The sequence below is a fragment of the Primulina eburnea genome, chromosome 10 (genome assembly GCF_022965805.1).
Source record: "Primulina eburnea isolate SZY01 chromosome 10, ASM2296580v1, whole genome shotgun sequence".
NCBI lineage: Eukaryota > Viridiplantae > Streptophyta > Magnoliopsida > Lamiales > Gesneriaceae > Primulina > Primulina eburnea.
Genome location: NC_133110.1, coordinates 34,555,487 through 34,571,569, shown reverse-complemented (window position 1 = coordinate 34,571,569; position 16,083 = coordinate 34,555,487). Strand labels below are relative to the sequence as shown.

Below are 16,083 nucleotides of genomic sequence, written 5' to 3'. Positions count from 1 at the left end.
TGGGTAAACCTGTCAATGATGTCCGACAGCCGTCGGGTATCGCGGTTCTATGTATGATGGATCCATCGTAAATGATGATGTACGATAGTCACCTCTAATGAACTGAATTCACCAAAGGAAATGATAAATGATAAACGATGAACGATGAATGATGAACGATCAATGGTGAAAGATGATTAACGATGAGCTGTTTTGACACGTCATGAGTTTACACGACACGTTTATGTTACGTTTTTAGAGTTCATGAAAGGTATGTTGAGTATGATATTTTTCACTGTTGTGTGCTATGTATATGTATTTGCTATTAACGGTGCAGGTGTGTTGAGTCTTTAGAGTCACTAGGCGTGTGTGATGCAGGTGAGTTCGATGTCGAGGAGACTGGAGGTACTGGACTCTGAGTAAGCGGGACTGGTGGGTGACACGACCCGAGGACCTATGATTTTTCCGCACATTATGATTTTATGTTTTGAAGAGGATACAATGATTTTATACGCTGTTTTATTTTGCAGTTGATGTTAGGAATTTTAATCGGCTTTACTCTGTTATATATTATTGGTAATTCCTCGTGATAATTTTTAAATTATGTTTCGAAGTAGGATTGCATGCATGCGATTTAATGGTTATTTTCAAAATGAGAGCTTAAAAAAAATTTTTTTTGCACTTTTAAAACTAGTAGATGTTTCAAAAAGTACTTGAGTCGAAGAAATTTGCTTTCCATAAGCGTCAACTCGGAAGCTATTTAGATATTGTTTTCTACTATCCGGAGCGCGTGAAGATCTGGGAGTGAGCCTATTATGGTCATGTTTTCCCAAGGAAAAGGAACTCCTTGCAAAGATAACTTCTTGAGACTGATTGGAAAAGCATAGTTACATGCCGGAAAGGGTTTAGGGGAGTCACACCCAATGAAATGATACTGTAGACCGAGAGAGACTTCTAAATCTTCAAGGTTTTGTAGACGAAAAAGATTGTTGAGATTACAATCATCCCAATTATCGCCGTATCAATAAAAAAGAACTGCCAAATATTGCTTTAGATTCACAAGTATTTTGATGGCATCTTTAGTAAATATGAAATCCATCAGTCTGCCAAGTGTTTGTAGATAACTTTCCTTAACAATTACTATCTTAGAGGGATCTGATACATAACAAGGCCGGCTCATAATCAGATGCCTTAACTTCGGCGTCGTCAAAATTTCGTAGGGTGCTTGCAATTCTTTGTAGTAAGTCATGTTAGCAATTATAGTCTCCAGATTGGGAAGTTTGGATAATGAGACGAGAATCCCATTTGGACATGACACACAATTTTCGCTTATGGTAAAAGAAACGTACCTTAAATTGAATAATGTTGAGATTATTTCTGATAAATTCCACCAAGTCACATAGAGTGAATTCAAGATATATCTGAGGTGTCTAAAATTAGGAAAGAACTTTGCGATGGGTTCTATCTCGGAGAAAATTGAACGCATGCTTGAATCTTGTGTATGCAATTCCCAAAAACTGTGTGTGTAAAGCGCAGTGAGACGAGGCTTTGGGTTCTCATCATTACAGACATTTTTTTGGACAAAGGGCATATCATTATATTATGATAATTCATAAATTCGACATTTTTCAAGGATCGTGAATTGTTCTATATTTTCCAAGGTAAAAAGCAATTAGATTAAACGGAATCAGATATATTAAAAATTTGAAACTTCTGCGGTATGAAGAGTTTCAGATCATTATATTAATGTGTAGTGTGATAGAAAATTAATTCTAATATAACATAATAATACGTAGGCATGCACGTATGAGTTGTCACTTGTTTTATCTTGTCAATTAAAAAAAATTGGGTAACATATAAGAACAAATGATCAATAAATCACTTCTCAATAGTTAAATATGTTTTCAATCCATATAAACTTAACTAATTCAAAAAATGTTTATGCAGTCCTTAGGCCTATATGTGTTTTTTGGGATGAAATTCGGTACAAAAAATTGAAAACAAATATATGATATTTCCAAACTAGATGTTTTATATATGACAATAATATATTAATATTTTTTAGTACCCAAATATATAAAAAAAATTGATTTTAATGACACATATTTTTGAATGAAAATTCGGTACAAAACATTGAAAATCTGAGATTAACATATGATATTTGAGTACTACATCTGACATTAATATATGATTTTTCAGTACACAAACATGTATAACAAATTTTTGTATTAATGAGATGTTTTTTTTGGATGAAAATTGATACAAAATATTAAATTTGTGGTATTATTATGATATTTCAGTATAAAATCTTTCAGATCAAATACTAATATATGATATTTGAGCATAAAAACAAGTGTAGTAAGTATGGATATTAATATAGTATTTCTAATTTTATACTCAAAATTTTATCTTTTGTACCAAATATAAACCAATTTGTTGTGCAATATATATATAATATATATATATATATATATATGTATATATATATAATTCATAAATTCATAATTTATATGGAAATTGGAACAAAGGTTGGTTTGATTCATTACTAATGTTTGTACAATTGTCATATATATTGACGTGGCTAGTAGGAAATTTTATTATTACTAGTGTGTAACAAATAAAATTTAATAATATTGTGATATTTAGCGAATGATAAATAGCTTAAAACAAATTGGTATTATAAACAAAATCCAATAGCCAGCAAGAAGAATATTAGGAAGTTTCACTTCACTCTCTAGAAAACAAAATCTGGAGTTCGATTTTTAAGTCGCGTAACTGTCGTGGAAATGGTTAGGTCGATGCTACATGTGGGGGCACTGTCCCCACATGATTTGGATGGACAAAATTTACACACATATGTGATTTTAAAAAAATTAGTGGACCCCATGTATGTGTGGTTAAATTTGGACCCTTGATTTTATCATGGGGTAGTGCCCCTACATATAGGATGGAATCAACCATTTTTTTTCTTTCAATTTTCCTCCATTTTCTCTCTCTTCCACAAACATTGACAGACAATTTTATATGAAATAATATATACATTTTTTTTCTTCTCAACTATTTCATCTCGTCTTTTTTGTCCATTTTCTTCTTTTTTCTCGTTTTTTCTCTCTCACTCAATTATATTATTTTTTATTTTTACATGAAATACTATAACATATAAGGTTCGATTTTCTTGTTCCTTTAAATGTCTAATTTTTTTTCTAATTGTTTGGCTATCGATTTTTTTATTTGATTTTGTTTGTTTGTATTTTTATGTTGTTATTGATCTGAAACTCTTATTAATTATGTGTATTGCTTGCGGTTGCCGATGCTACCTTTAAATATCATCGTTGTAGGAGATTTGTGTGTGAATTATATAACCATGTAGGATTAAGTTTTAGCTCATGATATTCAATAATTCTTGATAAAGATGATGAATTTTTCTTGGCTTAACTTGCTTGTGGCTTTCTTTTAACATTATTTTAATTTTTTTTAAAAAAATATGGTTCTGATATGTATTAAATTAGTAGATTTATTTTCACAGGAAATACTATAACATATAAGGTTCTATTTTCTTGTTCCTTTAAATGTCTAATTCTTTTTCTAATTGTTTGGCTATTGATTTTTTTATTTGATTTTGTTTTTTTGTATTTTTATGGTGTTATTGATCTGAAACTCTTATTAATTATGTGTATAGCTTGCGGTTGCCGATGCTACCTTTAAAAAAATATATGGTTCTGGTATTAAATTAGTAGATTATATTTAATCAATAATTATTTAAAAAAATATTGAAGAATGTGTCGGGATTTTAAATTATGAATTTATGTATGAATTATTTATTTTTGATGGAAATATGGTGTTGAATTTTAGTTTTTGATATTGCATGATAGAAATATTCTAAATTTTAATTTAAGCATTAACATGTTAATAGTATTATATTGTTAAAAAAATTGTTCATTGAAAAAGAAAATTAATAATACTCATTAATTCGAAAAAATGATATAATTTTTCACATGTAAAAATTTAATATAGTAATTTTTAATTATAAAATTATTAATTTAACATAAAAGAAAATGGAGGGGAAAAAAGTGAAAAAAAAAAAGAAGAATAAAAAAAATTAAAAGAAATGCCATGTAGGCACACAGTACCATGTGCTGTTTTATTAAAACTGCAGGGGATCCGTGTCCCTAGTTAAACCTACTATTTATCTCAAGCAACTGTCGTGGAAATTAGGGTTTTTTTAAAAAATAATTCAAATTTTAAAATTAATTTCAAAAGTAATTTAAAAAAAAACGTTTTCAAAAATACCCTAATCCGCGCTTACGAAGCACAGACTCTGCAAACGTGGAGCAGCGTCCGCGCTTACGAAGAGAGGATGGTAATTGCGACGGAATTTAGCGACGGAATTTATAACACAGCCGTCGCTACAATTAATTTAGCGACAGTTGTAAAGACCATCGCTACAATTGCATCAGCGACGGTTGTTAAATTTAGCGACAGAACAACCGTCGCTCAAATCCGTCGCTAATATTTGCTATTTTCTTTATCACCGAACACTGCACGCTAATAATAGTATTAACAGCATATCATGTACATGTACGCGGAGGATAATCTTGAACTTTCAACGGCTTGTATCTTTGCAGCATGCAATGTGCGCTGCGGAAAAAGAATTTGCGCGCTGCGAAAAATCGTTTTTGTTGTAATGAAGACATTAAATAAAAACAGAAAAAAATTCATCACGAAATAAGTTTTTTCATAAACCTCTACTATTCAACCTGGTTTTGCAGTGAGTCAGGGATGACTGACACCTTATAAAATTTATTGACATTATTTTGTAATACACATAATAAATATTAATTAAATAACTTTTCTGATTTTTACATAATTTAATTATGATTGTGTTTTATTTTTTATTTCAGAATAATAGTCTTTTGTGTACATTATAAAGAGATTTTGTAAATAAAATCACAACCCATTTGGATAAAGATACTGATGAAACAATTATTGTTATCATTCAAATGTATCAAACACGTTGTGAATATGGATTTAGACGAAATTACTGAATTTTTTCAAAAAAATATTTCTCATTAATTTTATTGAATGTGATTTAAAAATACATTTCTATCACATATTAAAAAATAATAATATATAGTTTTTCGAAAATTTAAGAATTAAATATATATTAAGGTTGGTGGTCGACATCAATACACTAAACACGATATGCATCATGTCATTGCTTTAAGTTAACACAATCTTAAATTTTGAGATATGATAGTGATTAATAGCCAAAAAAATTAACCTACCGTTGTATTTAAGAAAGTTTTTTAAAATTAGCGAAAAATAGTTTTATTTTTATATTTTTTTTTCAATTTAAATATTTTTTCGTTTTCACTAATTTTTAATTAATAAGAATTAGCGACAGTGAAGTCTGTCGCGAACGGAGCGACGGTTTTTAAACCGTCGCTGATTCAATTGTAGCGACGGTGTTTTAAAACCGTCGCTAAATGAATTTTAGCGACGGTTTGTTTTACAGTCCGTCGCTAATTTCCGTCGCAATAACCATCCGCGCTTCGTAAGTGCTGCTCCACGTTTGCAGTGTCCGCGCTTACGAAGCACGGACGCTGCTCTACGTGAGCAGCGTCCGCGCTTCGTAAACGCGGATTAGGGTATTTTTGAAAACGTTTTTTTTTTAAATTACTTTTGAAATTAATTTTAAAATTTGAATTATTTTTTAAAAAAACCCTGGAAATTAAGTCCAAAGTACAACACTTCATCACAAGAATGAAGTAGCTGTCATGATTAAACAACATTTTATTCGAAATATAACTTGGGTGGGGTCATTACATTGTACAAATATAACCTCTACCCTGATCATATGACTCTTCCAAATCCTCTATTTTCTTTGATGATCAGTCGAGCAAAAATATTTCATCCAACAAAAATACATCAATAATAATTGTCTATAATAACACGATTAAAGACATTCACTTGAAAAACATTGTACCCATTTTCATGTTGCTGCTGCTGGATTCGCTTTGCCGAATTCACTAATGATTCGATACAGTCATGTAATTCGATAAGTTGAAGTGAATCTATTTCTCCTAATCCACAAGGGATCTCGTCGATCCACATGACATTCCTGAGAATCAAGCTTTCGAGGCTTGGGAGGTGATCTTTTTCCACTTCCCACGTCACCAAATCATCTAACGAAGAACAAAAGTACTTGAGTCGAAGAAATTTGCCTTCCACTGACGTCCACTCGGAATCTCTTTTGATATTGTTTTCTACTATCTCGAGCACCTGAAGATATGGGAGTGACCCAATTATGGTCATGTTTTCCCAAGGGAAAGGAACTCCTCGTAGAGTTAACTTGTTGAGGTTGGTAGGAAAAGCATAGTTCCATGGCGGAATAGGCGAGTCACTCCGAAAGAAATGATTATGTAGATCGATTGAGACCTCTAATTCTTCAAGGTTTTGGAGAAGAAAAAGATTGTCGAGATTAAAATCATCCAAATTATCATCATACTCATAAAAAACAACTGTCAATTGCTTTAGATTCACAAGTATGTTGATGACATCTTCAGTAAATATGAAATCGACCACCCCATTAAGCGTTTGTAGATTGCTTTTGTTGACGATTCCTATGTTAGAGGGGTCCAATAATAAATGACGGGGCTGGCTCATTAACTTCGGCATCGTCAAAATTTCATGAGGGGGGTGGCTTATTATCAGATGCCTTAACTTTGGCATCCTCAAAATTTCATAGGGTATTTGAAATCTAATAGAGGAAATTACATTAGCAATTATAGTCTCGAGATTGGGAAGCTTGGATAATGAGGCTAGAAAACCGTTGGGTGATGAAAGTGTGCCGTGTAAGGTAAAAGAAATGTACCTTAAATTCAAGAATGTTGAGCTTACTTTCGATAAATTACACCAAACCACATGGGGGGAATCCAAGATACTGAGGCGCCTAAATTTCGGAGATGACTTTGTAAGGACTAAATCCTGGTGGAAAATTGAACGCACGCTAGAATCTTGTATTTCTATTTCCCAAAACCTTCGTCTAAAATGTGAACTGAGACGACGCTTTGGATTCTCTATGGCATCATTACAGAAATTTCTCGTGGACGAGACATGATGAAGAAATCCCTCTTGTTCAGCTTTTGTTATACAGATCTTCCTCAAGAGATCATGAATTCCGACAGCTACGAGATTCCCATCTGGCCCTTTCTTACTCACTAAGACCAGATTTCTATTCACAAGATCCTCCAAGCATCGCTTCCCCACATCTTCCAAGCATTTAGACTGAATACTTGGTTTAAGGAATCCCTCTGCAACCCACAACATGATTAGCTTAGAAACATCAATTTCAAAATCTTCTGGAAAAGCTGCTATGTAGAGGAAACACGGTTTTAATCGCAGAGGCAACCGATCATAACTCAAACATAGTATCTTTGAGCATTGCTCCGGGATTGTGGATTCTATCGAGCTTATATTTTCAAAAATGCTTTCCCACAATTCTTCTTCCTTCATGTTTCCTGAAGAAAGGAGCAGTCCTGCAACGACCACAATCGTGAGCGGAAGTCCCCTGCAGTTTCTGGCAACCTTCTTCCCGAGTTCCACCAGGTGGAGAGGACATGATTCTTGCCCGAAAATATTTTCCTGAAGTAGTTTCCAACTTTGATCTTCATTCAATAACTTCATTTGGTGGATCGGAATACTAGAAGATCCTGCATAAACAGCAACATCTGATATCCTTGTAGTCAGCAAAATTCGACTTCCGTTGTCATCATTTGGAAAGACCATCTTCAAATCATCCCAAGCTTTGGTATTCCATATATCATCAATCACAATGAGATACCGCCTACCAAATAGATTTTGGTACACTTGTTTCTCCAATTGGGCTTCGCTCTCATCAGATTGTTGATTACGATCGGTGGTGTATTTCTTTAAGGATTGAAGAAGCTGGGAAAGAGTGTCTCTTCTTTGATACTCTCCCGACACCGTTGCCCAGGCAAAGATGTCAAAATACTGAGCAAAGAGTGAATCCTCGTAAGCTCTTCTAGCAAGAGTCGTCTTCCCGATTCCTCCCATCCCAACAATGGGGATAATTTGGAGTTTAGCCGAATCTTCGTACAAACGTTCTTTGACAGCATTCAGGTCATCATCAAATTCCACAACTTTGTTTTCAGTAATTTGATCAGCCGTGGATGAATGATCAACGGGAGAAGAAAAAGATCTGGATCGGATATATTCTGTCGTGTCTCTCTTCTTCATCTTCGTTGTCTCTTCCCAGATGAAATCAATCCTTTCAAACGCCATGTCCAAGTCTCGATCCAAGCTCACAGAACAACTCCGATCATCATGGGTGGTAGTTGATACCGAACACAGATACGAATCCATGAAATCCTGCGCTTCATATGCAGCATTTCTGATTTCCTTTCCCACACGATCATGTGCTCCGCGGTGCTTCTCCGAATAATCTTCGAAGAAAGTGACAATGTAGTCAACTTTTTCATGAAGGGAAACGATTTTGTCTTTGTGAAGGAGATCGATATGCGGTTCAAGATCCAAAATCTGGTGGAGTGATCGAGCAAGTGAGACAAGCGCAGCATAAGCCGCCATGGGAGACAAAGATGGATTGAAACGAGAGATACATTGTGTATTGTATATATCATGTGATATATAGTTGACCAACTATTTGTTTAATTTGCATGTGGGAAACAAACATTTGTTTAATAAATCATTTAATATTAATGCATTATTCCACACGATACTTGTTTGTGTTGCCCTTTTAACATATATATATATCTATATATATATATATATATATATATATATATATATATATATATATATATAAATTTCATTTGACTTTAATCAAATTAATAGTATGATTTAGCCCAAATTTCCGGCATCCAATCCGGCTCGCAAGTATCCATGGCATAAATTAATCTATACGGGATCGAAACACATGCCTATGACTGAATTGCAATAAGATATTTTAGAATCTGAAGTATTATTTCATTTTATTGTAAATTTTCTTTGTATTGTATGTATATCTTTGACAGACTATTTTCTTAATTATTCATTTAGTTTGCATGTGGGAAACAGCCGGTGTCATTCTATCATCAACCATTATTATAAGACAACCAAATGGCATCTCATTATATCATGATCATTCATAAATTTGATATTTTTCAAGTGTGAAACAAACGTGAATTGTTCTATATTTTCCAATGTAAAATTAAAATTTTGAAAATTCAACGGTATGGAGAGTTTCATATCATTGTTAATGTGTTGTGTGATAGAAAATTCATTCTAATATCATATGATAATACGCAGGTACGTGTGAGTTGTCGCTTGTTTTATCTTGTCAATTACAAATAATTGGGTAACATATAAGAACAAATGATCAATAAATCACATCTCAATAGTTAAATATGTGTTCAGTCCATATAAACTTAACCAACTCAAAAAATGCTTATGCAGTCCCTAGGCCTATATGTGTTTTTTTGTGATGAAATTCAGGACAAAAAACTGAAAATCTAGACAAATGTATGGTATTTCCAAACTAAATGTTTTATGTATGACAATAATATAATATTTTTAAGTACCCAAACATATAAAAAAAAAATTGATATTAATGACACGTCTTTTTTGAATTAAAATTCGGTACAAAACATTGAAATCTGATATTAACATATGATATTTCAGTACTAAATGTTTCACATCTGACATTATAACATATGATTTTTCAGTACACAAACATGTATAACAAATTTTTGTATTAATGAGATGTTTTTTTGGATGAAAATTGATACAAAATATTAAATATGTGGTATTATTATATGATATTTCAATATAAAATCTTTCAGATCAAATACTAATATATGATATTATAGCACAAAAAGAAGTGTAGTAAGTATGAATATTATTATATTTGTTCCAATTATATATTCAAAATTTTATCTTTTGTACCAAATATAAACCAATTTTTTGTGCAATATTATATATATATATATATATATATATATATATATATATATATATATATATATATATATATATATATATAAATGTTTTATATCGAATTTCATCCGAAAAAATAATTGCGTGGACATGGAGTGCAAAAATATTTTGTGTGTGAATCAAAGACTATAGATAAAGTTTCGGCCTGACATAGACTGAATATACATTTAACTATGATTTTGGGATGTAAAAACAGGACCCGGATCACCTACAGTGGTACCACCACCGTAGGTGATGTTGTGTCTTGCATTTTTTTTATTTTTTTTATTTTTTTTTCTATTTGTTCCCTCTCTTTTTTTCTTTTGTTTTCCCTCAATTTCTCTCATTTTTCCCTCTTCCACAAACATTATTCACACAGTTTTGTTTATTTCTCAGCTATTTCATCTCGTCTTCTTTTGTCTATTTTCTTCTTTTTCTCATTTTTTCTCTCTCAATCAATTTTTTTATTTTTTTTTATTTTTACAGGAAATACTATAACATACAAAGTTCGATTTTTTTGTTTCTTTAAATGTCTAATTCTTTTTCTAATTGTTTGGCTATCAAATTTTTTATTTGATTTTGTTGGTTTGTATTTTATGGTTTTATTGATATGAAACTCCTATTAATTGTATGTATTGATTGCGGTTACCGATGCTACCTTTAAATATCATCGTTGTAAGAGATTTTTGTGTGATATATATAATTTGTATATATATGTATGTATATATATGTATACATGTATAACCATGTAAGATTTTGTTTTAGCTCATGATTCAATAATTCTAGGTAAGGATGATCAATTTTTCTTGGCTTTCTTTTCTTGCTTGTGGCTTTGTTTTAACATTATTTATTTTTTTAAAAAGAAAATATATGGTTCTCATCTGTATTAAATTAGTAGATTATATATGTATCAAATTTTTAATTGATAATTATAAAAAAAATATTGAAGAATGTATCGTGATTTTAAATTATGAATTTTCCTATCATTTTTGTATAGTTTAGAAAATTGGTCATGATGTATTTTTAATAATTAGTAAAATATTAGGAAAAAATTATTGTTATAATCTAATCTAAAATTACTTTTTTTAGTAAGAATATTATATTTACCACTAATAAAGATATCATTTGAATATGAAGTTTGCACGAATTTTACATCTAGTAGGGTGAATATGGAGCAATACAAAATATTTCATGCAGATCAACAAAACAATTAGGCTATTTCATCGTTCTCTTGTACATTACACAACTCGCCTGATTTAGAATTTTGATTGACATTGATTACAATTGACGTACTTGACTTATTGCGTTTTGACTTATTGCTCTTGGATATTAGTTGAGAAAAATATTTTTTTGTTATTAAGTTGTTGCATTTAATATGTAACAGAGAAATATGTTACATTTTTTGTCACCGTCGTTGAAAACTGAGACTGAAACAAGTCAAAAAATTTATTGATACTTTCAGATTCTTGATGGATTCTGGTTCAAATATCAAATTCAAGCCTAATATTGGTATGGAATTTGATAGTCTAGATGTCACGCCCCGAGACGGGGGTTGGTTGACATCGGCGTTGCTCTCAAATATTACATTCGAAAACAACAAGCCTCAGAAGTACAGAATCTCAAAAACCAGTCTTTTATTCATAATACGAAATCAATCAATTGTCTGTTACAACTCGAATACTGATGTTTTACAGCGGAAATGTAAAACCAAATATTACAGTATCTTAACAGATGCAGCGGAAATAAAATAAACATAAACTGAGAACAACAGTCTTCATCACCAGCCCCAGAACTGGATCTGCTTCTCTTCTTCTAACATTTCTTCAGTACTCTTATCTGAGATGGGTTTGGTGGGTGAGTGATATGATTGTCACTCAGTAAGCGGGGGCGAGAATAACTCCCAGTTTTCGAAATCATTTTATACAGAACAGTAATACGAAAATATACAGAAATTCTTATTTTCATAACAGAAATCAGTGTTCAGTGTTCAGAAATCAGTAATCGGTATTCAGTAGTCGGAAATCAGAAGTTTATCAAATAAGCACTGAGCACATTCGTGAATTTCATGGCTAAACTGATATCAGTCCCCTATATGTTCTCTCCTTTATGGGGTGAGGCCAGTAATCAGTAATCAGTAATCAGTAATCAGTAATGTTCAGAATATATATTCCTACCATTAGTTCACTAAGTTTCAGTGCTTCGAAGTCAGATAACAGGATTCAAGAATATATTTTGCTTTAAATCAGAAATCATCAAACAGTTTTCAAGCTAATTATACATAAGCCCACTTACAGTAATTTGCTAAAAGAATTTCGGTTGAGGTCTGGAAATCTGCTTGCCTTGCTACTGGATTTTACAGCTTCGAAAATGCACTCTCTTAGCTCTAATTTCAAGTGATACTCTCAAGATTTGTGTAACCCAATTCAGAGCTTTGAGAGTGTTATTTATAGGCAATTATTCTGAATGTTAGCTTCCCATTAAATGGCCATAATCTGCCATTAACCACCTTTATTCCGTGATAAATGCTTCAGTTACAACTCAATAGCTGAATCAGTAACTGTCTGCTGGAATTCGCTCTTCTGCTGCTGGATTCGGTCTGCTGGATTTTGATCTGCTGGATTCTGGTCTGCTGGAAAATGCCATCTTCTGAAAATATGAGTTGCTGCTGGAATTGTTGGCTTCTGCTGAAATTGGCCAGCTGCTGCTACTGCTGGAGTTTCAGGTTCTCACATCCCTCCCTCCTTATAAGAAGTTTTGTCCTCGAAACTTGGCTAAGCATGATCTTTAAAGAGATAAGGGTATTGTTCTCGCATCTTTTCTTCCAACTCCCAAGTAGCTTCTCTTTCGGTGTGATTGGACCATTGTACTTTGACATATGGAATAGTTCGACGTCTCAGTACTTGGTCTTTGAAATCCACGATTCGAATCGGAATTTCTTCATACTTCAGTTGTTCATTTAGATTGCTCCCAACCAGAAGTGGTCCAGCTTCCAGGATGTGACTTGGATCAGAAATATATCTCCTTAGCTGCGAAACGTGGAATACATTGTGAATTCTTGACATTTCGGTTGGAAGTGCTAATCTATAAGCAAGTGTTCCCACTTTCTCAAGAATTTCAAATGGCCCGACGTATCTGGGATTTAGTTTCCCAGCCTTATTGAATCGGATTACACCCTTCATGGGTGACACTTTTACATATGCCCTCTCTCCAACTTCAAATTCCACGGGTCGTCTCTTCAAGTCAGCCCAACTTTTCTGTCGATTTTGTGCAGCTTTTAATCTTTCTTTGATCAAGGCAACTTTCTCCACTGTTTCTTGGATCAGTTCGGGTCCAACAATGGCTTTTTCCCCTACCTCATCCCAATACAGTGGTGATCGACATTTTCGTCCATACAAAGCTTCGTATGGTGCCATCTCAATACTACTGTGGTAACTATTATTGTATGCGAATTCGATCAGGGGCAGATGTTCGCTCCAATTACCACTGAAGTCTAGAGCACAAGCTCTCAGCATATCCTCAAGAGTTTGAATTGTTCTCTCTGTTTGGCCATCGGTCTGAGGATGATAGGCCGTACTAAGAGTAACCTTAGTCCCCATAGCTTGTTGAAAGCTCTTCCAAAATCGAGACGTAAATCTAGGATCTCGGTCTGACAGTATGCTAGCTGGAACTCCATGCAATCGTACGATCTCATTCATGTACAATGTGGCTAGCTTATCCAAATTATAGTTCATGCGGACATGTAATAAATGCGCAGATTTTGTGAGTCTATCTACGATTACCCATATTCCGTCATGACCTTGTCTCGTCTTTGGTAAACCCACAACGAAATCCATAGAAATATGCTCCCATTTCCATTCTGGAATTTCTAGCGGTTGCAGAAGTCCTCCAGGCCTTTGGTGTTCTGCCTTGACTTGCTGGCACACGTGACACTTGGAAACATACATTGCCACGTCTTTCTTCATTCCACTCCACCAAAAATTTCTCTTCAAATCTCTGTACATCTTGGTACTGCCAGGATGTACTGAAAATTTTGACTTATGTGCTTCAGACATTACTTCTTGTCGAAGGTCATCAACGTCTGGTACGCACAATCGTCCTTTTATCCACAAGATTTCTTTGTTGTCTATCTCGAAATCTTGTGATTTCCCTTCCTTGGCTTGCTCTTTCAGTTTTACCAAAGCGGAGTCTTTATCTTGGCTTATCTTGATTGTCTCTCGAAGACATGGTTTTGCGGAAAGTGATGTCAGGATTACCTTCCTCATATTTTTTCAACTTAAAGCATCTGCTACCTTGTTGGCCTTGCCTGGATGGTAGTTTATTGTCAAGTCGTAATCCTTTATGAGTTCAATCCACCGCCTTTGTCTCATATTTAGTTCATTTTGAGTGAACAAATACTTGAGACTCTGATGATGGTGAACACCTCACACTTGGCTCCATAAAGGTAATGTCTCCAAATCTTTAGTGCGAACACCACTGCAGCTAATTCAAGGTCATGTGTTGGGTAATTCTGTTCATACGGCTTCAACTGTCTTGACGCGTATGCGATCACCCTTCCCTCTTGCATGAGTACACATCCTAAACCTTCTTTGGATGCATCACTATAGACGGTGTAGTCCTTACCTTCCATAGGTAATACTAGCACTGGTGTGGATGTAAGCTTCTTCTTCAAAGTCTCGAAGCTTTGCTCACATTTTTCACTCCATTGAAATTTAGAGTTCTTCTGTGTGAGCTTGGTGAGGGGTATGGCTATTGAAGAGAATCCTTCAACAAATTTTCGATAATAGCCTGCTAATCCCAAGAAGCTTCGAATTTCTGTCACACTCTTTGGTCTAGGCCAATCCGTGATTGCCTCTACTTTCTTAGGGTCCACAGATACTCCTGCTGCTGATATTATGTGTCCCAAGAATGCAACGCTCTCTAGCCAGAATTCGCATTTCTTGAACTTGGCGTATAGTTCTTTTTCTCTCAGCTTCTGGAGGGTGAGACGAAGATGTTCTTTGTGGTCTTTTTCACTTGACGAATATACTAGAATGTCGTCGATGAATACCACAACAAATTTGTCAAGAAATGGTTTAAACACTCTGTTCATGAGATCCATGAATACTGCCGGAGCGTTTGTTAATCCGAACGGCATCACTGTGAACTCATAGTGTCCATACCTTGTTCTGAAGGCTGTCTTCGGAATGTCGTCTGTCTTGACCTTGAGTTGGTGATAGCCTGACCTTAAGTCGAGCTTGGAAAAGACTGAAGCTCCTTTGAGTTGGTCAAACAAGTCATCTATCCTTGGAAGCGGATACTTGTTTTTGATTGTGATCTTGTTCAGCTCTCGGTAGTCGATACACATCCTCATGCTTCCGTCCTTCTTCTTTACAAATAGGACAGGAGCTCCCCACGGAGATGCGCTTGGTCGGATTTGCTTCTTGTCCAACAACTCTTGAAGTTGCTCTTTGAGTTCTTTCAACTCTGCTGGAGCCATTCGGTACGGTGCTTTTGAGATTGGTGCGGCATTGGGCACTAAGTTAATCTCAAATTCCACTTCGCGATCGGGAAGTTCGCCAGGGAGTTCTTCAGGAAAGACATCCGGAAATTCTTGCACTACTGGAATCTCTTCAAGCGTGAGTGTGGTTTCTTTCTTTACCTCGCTTAACATAGCTAGGTAAACTTCTTCTCCACGCTTCATGGCTGTCCAAGTTTGAGAAGCAGAAAGGAGAGTCTTTCGTTCTTTGGTCTTGCCATGAAATAAAATTTTCTCTTGGTGTGGAGCTTGGATGGTTACCGTCTTTCCATAACAATCAACTAAGGCATGATTCTTGGCTAACCAATCCATTCCAAGAATTATGTCGAATTCCACCATGTTTAGTTGAATCAGGTTTGCCTTGAAATTCTGATCTCCTATAAGAACACTAATTTCCCGATATAGAGTGCGAGTTTCTAAAATTCGATTTGCAGGGGTGGCTACTCTATATGGTTCTTCTAAGTCATCGGGCTTAGCTCCTAACCTCTTGGCAAATCTCTTAGACATGAATGAATGCGTAGCACCACAATCAAATAACGCATAAGCAGATATATTATTGATTAGAATGGTACCGGCTACGACATCATTGGAGTTGT

The 16,083-nt window shown here is 34.2% G+C and overlaps 1 protein-coding gene across 2 annotated transcripts; it reads right to left on the bottom strand.

Moving 5' to 3' along the window:
* Positions 1 to 5,838: 5,838 nt before the first annotated feature.
* LOC140803352 (putative late blight resistance protein homolog R1A-10) lies at positions 5,839 to 8,630 on the bottom strand. Of its 2 annotated transcripts, none has more exons than XM_073159205.1 (2): positions 5,907 to 8,630; positions 5,839 to 5,861 (listed from the first exon to the last, which is right to left on the bottom strand). In XM_073159205.1, exon 1 carries the CDS (start codon positions 8,584 to 8,586, stop codon positions 5,908 to 5,910), a length of 2,679 nt encoding a protein of 892 aa, XP_073015306.1. In that variant the 5' UTR covers positions 8,587 to 8,630; the 3' UTR covers positions 5,839 to 5,861; position 5,907. The 2 variants fall into 2 exon arrangements, with proteins under 2 accessions (XP_073015306.1, XP_073015307.1); XM_073159206.1 differs by lacking the exon at positions 5,839 to 5,861 and having other exon boundaries at positions 6,152 to 6,261; positions 6,854 to 8,630.
* Between the last annotated feature and the right edge of the window lie 7,453 nt (positions 8,631 to 16,083).